We start from the raw sequence: 9,740 nt of genomic DNA, 5'->3' as shown, positions 1-9,740 counted from the left end.
AAAAGCGCAGGAGTATTGACGATGGAATTACAAATTAGAAGGAATGGCAAGTAATGCAAAAAATTTTAAAGAATAAAAAGAACAGCAAATTTCTAAAAAAAAAAACGAATACTTCCAAACAAAATAAACCTCGAAACTAAATAGAGATAAAACTAAATTCCTAGGATTAAAATTCATTTACGAGATGTTATTTTTATTATCTCCATTTAATAGTTACTTTGCTATCTAATCAATCATTAATAAGTTACATTTGACGAAATCTTTAAATAGTTTCTGTGTATGAGTGATTTTTAAAAATCACATTTACTCATTTTATGATCATGATGAATCCATTAACATTAAAACTTCCATAAAAGATAAAAAACTATAAAGCCAGGTGTTTTCAATAAACAGAAAAAAATGTATGCATTTGATACCCGTACTTTTTGTACAGTTTCAAAGCAAGAATTATGTCCTTACTTATTTTCTTGCAAATGGTATTTAGAATTAAAATTACTTGGCCCTTTCTCTGGATTTGCACACTGTCGTGTTTTTTTTATTAGATTGTTTTGTTTACCCTTTCAGAATTTTGCCTATACATAGAATAGTGTGACTGTGTGAAAACTCTTTCATGATCCCGTAAAGGAGATTTGTCTAATCCACACACTTCAATACAGCTCAAAGAAGCCTAAACAAGAAGCATATTATTATATAAATTATTACAAGAAAGACAGATACTTGATTTAAAGATACAACTACATTATTCAAAATAAAATATATAAGCAACTTGTATTTAGTTACCTGAAGTAAGATTACTCTCCTTCGACAATCTGCCACTGCCTCTACATTTTTATGAATTGACATTGATATACCAAGTTCTAAAATAATTATTATTAAAATACATTCATATAGTACAAATCCAGCATATTTAGGCTCCGGAGAACATGAACTTTAGGATGCTTTCTTGAATTGATTGAAAAGTGTTTGACTTCTGACATTTTCATCGTGTATTATTATTATACATTTTCATTATATAAATAAATATAACTCATCATACATACCTGGCCATCACTTAAGACGTGCAATTCAATATTCATTAGTTGAAACAACTTGGCACGTGACCATACTAAATTTATTTATTAAATATTCACTAGAACAGAAATATTTAGCAACAACATATAGGTTATTGGCACATTCGTACGACGGCTGTCAAATGCGCGAACGAGCGTTGTTGTAATTGAGCGAATGTAAGCCATCTATAATCTAAGCTTGGCAATACCCAATGTCTAAACACGGTAAAGCGTATTTGTTCAGAGATAACCCCCCATGTTTTTGAACATGTTCAGCATAGATAATCAAGTATAATAGATCGCTATGTCTGGCGATTTGACGTTACCTCGATTGAAATACAAATTTTTAAAAATAGATGGCAGCACATGTAAAATATTTAAATTAACCCCTGGTATTACTTCTAAATTTGTACGTATCGTATACAGCCCAAAAAACATGAATTATTTTTAATATTGGAAATAAGAATAAATCATAGGAAATACAAAATATATATTTTCAAATATATTACATATGTTTAAAGAACAATTAAAAATTATGTTTATATTAACAATTATAATTACAACTATGGAATGTTTGAAAATATAATTATTATACATATTTATAAGTATCTTAATAATATCTCAAAAACTAAAGATCTAAGTGGAGAAAACCACAGAGGTATTTAACTAACTAACCAGAAATAACTGACTAATATTAATATCTCAAGGACTAATATTATTATATTAAAAACTTAAAAACTAAGAAGAAACTAAAAGCACAGAAGCACACGATGAAATATCAAACTTATTGTTAAAAGGAATGACAAATAATACAAAAATTTAGAAGGTTAAAAAAAACAGATAATTTGTTAAAAAGTACAAATACTTCACAAGCAAACAAGTCCTAAAGACATAAAATATATATTGATATCAAAATTGAGAGAAATCCAAATTCCTAGAATTAAAACTCATTTACGAGACATTGTTCTTTATTAATTCTGCATGTAATAGTTATTTTGCTACCTAATGAATTAATAGTAAAGTTGCATTTAACAAAACCTTTGAATAGTTTCTGTATCGGTGTTTTATAACATTACATTTAATCATGTTTCATTATGAAATCATTATCATTGAAATTACCATAAAATATCAACAAAATGTTTTATGCACATACAATTGTTCATGAATTGAAAGATAAAAGCAATATTTTTGACTCACAAGGTCAGTAACAAATATATTTTGAATTTAAACATTATATTGGGATGTTGCTCAAGTTTTATTTGAAGATTATTATAACACAAAATATTATGTATGGTATAGACTCGCTTTATAAGTGTTTACATTTGCTAATATAATAGATAATATCTTATTAAATATAACAATGAACTTATGTTCATGAACATTTAAACCAATACTAAATAACTGTTTTGCAACATCAACAATATGAGATTCAATCCAATCATATAACAATTCCGAAGATAATGGTATTTCATCAAACATCAAAACACAGAATTTGCTACTAATACTTTTTAAGAGAAATAGCTGAACCTAATGTTTTAAATAGACACTCATTAATACCGCTAGACTATTGTATCTCTGAATGCAACTTTCTCAATGTTTGAGGACATGGCAAAAAATTTGTCTTCAAAAATAGAACGCCTTTGGAGATTATTTGTATGACTTAATTTTTAAATTATTGCATTGTTAATGAATCCTTCTTGTCATTACATCTTGCATTCCTTAGTTGTCAAAAGTGCTCCTAGGCTTTGTTCGTAAGTATATTTTGCAGCAATTTGCAGGTACCCCCAATACACCTATTCAATATAATAACATGTTGAAATATCATATTTGATTATATATAATTAGTGTTGCAATTATTATAAAAAAATAACTTTCCGGGAACTGGTATTGGAATAGCTGAATATTTTAACTTGCACTTGGCACTTTTTTGGGTACTATATAAAACACTTTGCCATATTAAATTTCACTTAAATGTTCACTTAAACACAATTAATTCATTAGAAACAATTTTAGGTTATTCGTACGATTCGTACAGGGATCAAATGCTTGACAGCGCTTGACAGCCTCGCGTGTCAAATTGCACGAAGCTGAACGATTTGTACTTGAAATTGGCACACATGAGCCATCTGTTTTTAAAAATTGACACTACTCAAGACCAAAACAGTGCAACGCGCATTTGTTCGAAGATAACTCCCCATGATGTTCAGTATCAAGATACAAGGAAGCCAACGTAACAAAGTAAAATTTCACAAACCAGTGGCGGTTTTTTTAAATATGTTTTGAAATTTTTGTCATACAATTTGTAAAAAAATATATCACACAATAAAATACACTACTGCATAAATTATTTTTAATTAATTACATTGAATACAATTATTTAATAATGTAAGAAAATGTTGAACATTTACAAAGAACAGATATATGTAAATATTATATACTAACGCATCGGTTTACTAAATAGAGCTTGCATTTTGAAAATTCAACTAGTGGTGTATGGCATCGTGCCTTAAGACAAATTGCTGGAACTTTCCGTACCGTAACGAAATGTTCGAGGAATATTAAATGTTTGTACATAGAAGTATCTACGTCATATCTACGTTGAGGCCGATCAAAGGGTACAACTATACGTAACATTGACGTTTAATGAACGAAACCGCCAAATGCATAACGACGTTTCTTCTGTGCTACGATATTATAACTTAATTAAACGTTTGTGGTTTACTGGGACTCTAACGACTCTAACATTGTTAATATATATGTATATAAGAATTATATAATCTGAATAGCAAAGTTAAAATTATTTCAAGTGAGCTTTAAAACTTTAGCCATAATAAAAATTAAAATCTGAATTATTTTCGATACACAAACATTTTTATGAAAAAAAAAATTAATACAATTTTTTTCTTCCAAAAGCAATTGTTTTGTGAACACAAGAAGATTTTTTTTGAATAATTCAAATCGGATGCTTAGTTCTCTCAAAAACTACCATTTTTGTGTATTTAGCTCTTTATATTCGGAATGCCTGGACCTGCCTTTCCCAAAACCTAATCAATGTTTTTCGCACCATTCCAATCGAATAATCCGTTCTCTCAAAAACTCGAATTCCATTTTCTGCATTCTTTTCTTCGTATCTCCGTCACGGCTGAACCTGCCTCTGTCAAAAACTAATCAGCACATCTCCCTATCAATAGAAATCCAATCATAATCAAATGTTTTTTGAACCATTCAGTCGGTTGATCCATGCGCCCGAAAAAGTGAACGAAAAAATGCGGACACAGAACACACACACATCCATTTTTTCTGAGGTATGCCAAAATGTTCAGAAAATTTCAAAACGTAAAGATATGCAAAAAATTTTATTTTTTATTTTGGTCCATTAAATACCCTACGGGAAGCTAATTAAGCCGATATAAATAACTGAACTATAATTAGATGAAAAATAAATCTTTTTTATGGATAGTAAAAAATATTTGTAAATATGATAATTTTTCGCAATCATTTGTCAATTATGTTCAAGCATATCTATGTTCTAAAACAAGTGCACATCAATTTTTTTGCTTTATAAAAATTCAATAATATTTTTAACTAATGATTTATATAATATTTTAATATCAGTATTAATATTTTAGTTTTAACGCTTTTGAGCCAAAATGAAGAGCATATTGCTAACATTTATATTATTTTTCACATTGCATTGTGTTATGGGAATGAATTTAATGAAATTGGAAAAAAGATTGGCAGGTGATGCTGAAACATCTAATTTGTTTGAATCGGATGATCAAAATCTCGAACATGGTAATTTATTTTTTATTAGTTTAAATAAATTAACATATCCATACACTTATTAATTAATAACACGTTTTTGGAGCTTCTTTTTTTTAATAATATAGTGTATTATGGTACGTATAACATTTTTAACTTCTCGAAGAGTAAGTTATCGCAAAATAATCGAAAATGTAAATTTTTATACATCTTTATAAATTTTTATATATCTTTTAAAACGTATACATTTCAAAAGTTTCTGAATATTTTGGCAAACATGAGAAGAAATGGACGGATACAAATTTTCGTCGACGATTTGAATCACCCGGGAACACCGATCAACCGATTTGAATAATTCAAGAAACATTCGATTCGTACTGATAATGAGACGTGCTTATTAGTTTTTGGCGAAGGCAGGTCTAGCCGTTCCGATTGTAATAATTCATAAAACATTTTACTTGTGTTGACAAGATTAAAAACTGATGAGTAATTCTTTGGGAAGGCAGGTCCAGCGGTTATGGACTCTCAATGTGATGACACTCAAAAAAAATGTCATTTGGCGGTCAAAAATGTTTATCACATCAAATTATCAGATATTTTATAGAGATTTCAATAATGTGTACACATTTTGTGTAATTTTTTTTTGGGTTTCGTACTAAGATTTTTAATTACGGTACTGGAAGTTTCAGCAATTTGCCTTAAGGCACGATGCCATGCGCCCCACTAGTTAAAATATAATTATTTCTCATTAATTATAGGAGGTTCAAAATCAGTACCTTTAGTATGGAATCCTTCAGTTGGCACAATGCAGGATGAAAAGCGTGAATTAAAACAACTTGAACAGTTCAATGCGGAAATGGAAGCAGATTTAAAAAAAGGCAACGAAGCTGCATCGAGTCCGTTGGGTGATGGTCTGATTGCAAGTAAGAAATAATCATATATACAAATATAATGATGAATTATTTTCTTCAAAAAATATAATGTCCAAATTTCAAATAATTTTATTATGTTTTTCTGTAATAAACGACTTTTTTGTCTAGTTTACGTTTTGTACTTTAAGATGCGGTGACTTTGTGTATATAACGTATTATTTTGACAATTAATTTTCATACATAGTCAAGATATTTATTGTCTGTAGCTGTAGCCACATCTATGGTTCCGAAAGAAATAAATGTTCTGCCTTTCTTAGTCGATGAAGGCGATGCGCGCTTTCAAAAGCAGGTGGATGAACGAATTCAATCGAAAATTGCCGCTATAAAAGATGAGAGTAAGAGAAATTCTGTAGATGATGATAACTCTCAAATTGCGGCAATTACAAATGAAAGCCGGTATAATCATGATGACACTGCAGTTGTTGAACAAAATAATGATTGTGAGTGTGGTGATGAGATTAAGCATGATGCTAAATCTAAAGGTAAACCTTTTAAGAACACACGTTTTACTTTTTAGAGATGAAATTGACTATTAGTTTAGCAACTAAATAAATGCGGCTTTTCCTCTTATATGGTTTAATTGATCATTTGGGTTTGCTGAGCAGTCCAAATGTAAAATACGTTCATTGAAAGATGGAAAAACAAGCCGAAAACTTTTATCATATTTAGCTTTTTTATTTTTGCAAAGGCAAATGCGATATTTTGGCCACTCGACAAAAATTATTAGTGCTTGATTAGGAGGATGATGTTTTGCTACATCCAACATATCCTTTTCCTTATCTATGCAACACATAGCTCTGACTAGGGTTCCAATACCGTATTAAAATCTAAATACCGGTATTCAATATTTGAAATTTGTAATACCGGGATTCCGGTATTAATACCGGTGTTATCAATGAAAAATTTACTAGTCATATTTTTATTTACCGCAGTTGTTATATTGACATATTAATTATTAAATAATGTTGACAAATTATTATTGTTCTAAAATGAGTACATATTAATTATTTTATTGCATAGGGGTAGATAGACACCAAAAAACGTGCAATAACAATTATATATCAATTTCTATGTTACATTTTATATATAATAGGCTCGTATAGAATTATACATTTAAGGAAAAAAACAAATTCAATTAAAAACTTATATTTTATCTATTAATATATCCGTTTAAAAAAGATAAACAATCAATTGTTCAATCTTTAAGCGAGGAGCGAACTTTAGTACAAATATAACAAGCCGAAAACCTTTTCCTCAGTGCACAATTGTCATAAAGAAATAATACAAGTATATTATTAGTCGATATGAATTAGTCCTTGCAATTGTATTAAGGTTATAATAAAATTATCATTCGATATCAACACACCACAAAGACTTATAGCAAATTATTGTATTTTCTGATTGTCTAACAAATAAATAAAATAATTCTGTATGAACGATTTACAAGAATCTGCAACGTACGCATAAGAAAGAGGTCATCCACCACCAAGACCAATATTATCATTGATTATCAAACTATTTATCGCTCGATGATTTGACTTGTAAATTTTCTCTATATTGTATATTTTCCTATCAATCATTCGTATTTATTTATTATTTCATTATAAGTGTCGATTGTATATTTTGTTTAAAAATCATTAATAATGAATTAGATATGAGAACAATGCACGTGGACAACTAATAATTTTTATAAATTGGTTCCATTCATTAGGTCGTATATAATATATACCTGATAGTTTCAGAAATAATAATCAATCATCAATTTTATAAAATATATATTTATAATATAATATATTTATTTCAGGTGATGATCAGAATCAAGGCGATATTAGTGATAAAGGTGAAGAAGAAAATCCTGAAAGTAATGAAAACGAAAAAGTAAATGGTGAAAACAAAAAGGAAGTTGCATCCGATGGCGGATCGACCGAATGCCATAAAAATTCTCATAAATCTAAAAAATCATCAAATCCGAAAGCTGATCACAAATTTGAAGCTGGTAGAATAGAAGAGAATGAAGATTTAGGGAAAGATTCTAGTAAAACTTCGGAAATTGATGAAAAACATAAAAATCAATTAAAAGATGGTGATAAGGAAACAGGTTTCTACAATCATCATTTATTAAAATCTATGAGCATATGCGAATAATTAAATATTTTATATAAAAATAATGTCTATTACAGAATTAGATGAAGAAAGTAAAGCAAAATTGGATTCCGACAATGTCAAGGATATAGAAGCTGCTAAGAACAATGATCAACAAGAAGAAAATGTACGTGAAGATAGAGTAGAAAAAGCTATTGCTACTGATGCAAAAACTGTAGGTGATGAAAATGAAGAAAAACCAGCACAAGAAGGTATATCTTAATATTTAATTATTTCATTTCATGATTATAATTTGTCTATACTTTTGTGTCTTGTAAAAATACTTAATACAATTAATAACTAATAATATCAAATATTTATATTCTTAAATATAATTTATATTATTTAATCCAGGTCAGCCAGAAGATGGAAGTGATGACATAGATTTGGGACTTCTAGATATAGTTCAGACCATTCATGCATTGAGAAAACGAGATGCACTTTATGATAAATTTTTTGGTGCATCAAATGTACGTGGTAAAAGAAGTTCGATCGCTGATATGAATACACGACGTGAAAATTATATCAAAGATTTAGAGGATTCATTTCCGAATCCAAATACTGGAAGCGATTCTCTTGAACCACATGTCCGTGTTAAGAGACTGCATTTACCCAAACCAAACCTTAATACCAAAGTATGATAATCTATTTTATCGAGCATTGAAATGGAATACATTCATATTGTTCAGCAAAAAATCGATTTACGAATTTACAAATTACGACAAATTGTTATGTTAAATAAAAAGGTTTAATAATTTACATTATAAATATACATATATTCTACATAATTTATTTGTATAATTAAAATAATTGGCCCTAAATTTACCTATTGTAAGTGAATTATAATTTCACAAACCATTTGCTTTTCTTATAGCAATCTCTTGATCTCTGGGATTCATTGGGCTGTATCCATGCGGTTGCATTGTGAAAAACGCTTGGCCAGAACTCATTGTTCTCAAAATTTTAGCATATCCTAGCATCTCACTTAATGGCACAATAGCATCTAAACTCTATAAAATAAATAGACAGAATCACCAAAATTAAAAAAAAAAGTCTTTGTTTTAATGGTACTTTAAGGATAGATTTAAAAGAGTTCACGCACTGCTGTGATAAATTACTATATTATTCAGAATTACAATAATAAATAATGAAAGTAAAAAAAAGAGTTAAAAAATTTACTACATACCTTTTGTTGACCTCTATTGACGACATTGCGTATTGTGGCCCTCCTATTAGATAAATCAGCCATAACTGAAGAAAGTTTTTCCTCAGGTAATGTTATTTCTACAAACATAAGTGGCTCTAAAAGTTCACACCCACCTTGATTCAATAGCTATAATTAATGCAAATTTATATAAACTGTTTTGGACTTTGTACATTTTAAAATATTAAGAAACTATACATATTCAACAAATTATTATTTACCTTTTGTACACATTGCGATGCGGCTGCTATGACAAAAGTATCAGTTGTGCCCCTTGCAATTTCTAACCCATGTAAAATTATTGCGGTTTCAACAACCTATTACAAAAATATGTTTAAGTAAAAGGTCATATTGTCATGATTACAAATTATTCGCTCATACTTTTGAATTCAGCAGTGGTCCTCTCATCAAAGAGCTTTCAGCGCCTCGTTTCGCAGCGTCCTTAAATTTTTGGTGAATCGCCGCCAATAATTCTGCATTATCAGGATCTCTATCTAATCTAAAAATTAATTAGCAATAAGTTTCTAAACAAAAATTATTAAGTCTTTTAAATTAAAATAAATTCTACCGAAAACCAAAACATTTTTCAGTTGCTGGACCAAGGCTCATGTCAATTTTTACAGATTGCTTTGAATTTCCAATCACTTTATT

At 28.9% G+C, this 9,740-nt stretch overlaps 1 protein-coding gene across 1 annotated transcript in view; it reads right to left on the bottom strand.

Annotated features, from left to right (window-relative positions):
- Positions 1-8,702: 8,702 nt before the first annotated feature.
- Positions 8,703-9,740, bottom strand: part of LOC113363697 (ribosome-releasing factor 2, mitochondrial-like) — a 6,102-nt gene continuing 5,064 nt past the window's right edge. The window contains exons 10-14 of the mRNA XM_026606180.1: positions 9,658-9,740; positions 9,471-9,588; positions 9,311-9,406; positions 9,072-9,218; positions 8,703-8,895 (exon numbers count right to left, since the gene is read on the bottom strand). The exon at positions 9,658-9,740 is cut by the window's right edge and continues 134 nt beyond it. Of these exons, the coding sequence (XP_026461965.1) occupies positions 8,734-8,895; positions 9,072-9,218; positions 9,311-9,406; positions 9,471-9,588; positions 9,658-9,740 (606 nt within the window). The 3' untranslated portion in view covers positions 8,703-8,733. The remainder of the gene's footprint in view (positions 8,896-9,071; positions 9,219-9,310; positions 9,407-9,470; positions 9,589-9,657) is intronic.

The sequence above is a fragment of the Ctenocephalides felis genome, unplaced genomic scaffold (assembly GCF_003426905.1).
Source record: "Ctenocephalides felis isolate EL2017-DRISC unplaced genomic scaffold, ASM342690v1 CF-g0.4_SCAFFOLD_00342, whole genome shotgun sequence".
In the NCBI taxonomy this organism is placed as follows: domain Eukaryota; kingdom Metazoa; phylum Arthropoda; class Insecta; order Siphonaptera; family Pulicidae; genus Ctenocephalides; species Ctenocephalides felis.
Note: the sequence above shows the minus strand (reverse complement) of the source record. Positions and strands in the feature narration are given on the sequence as shown.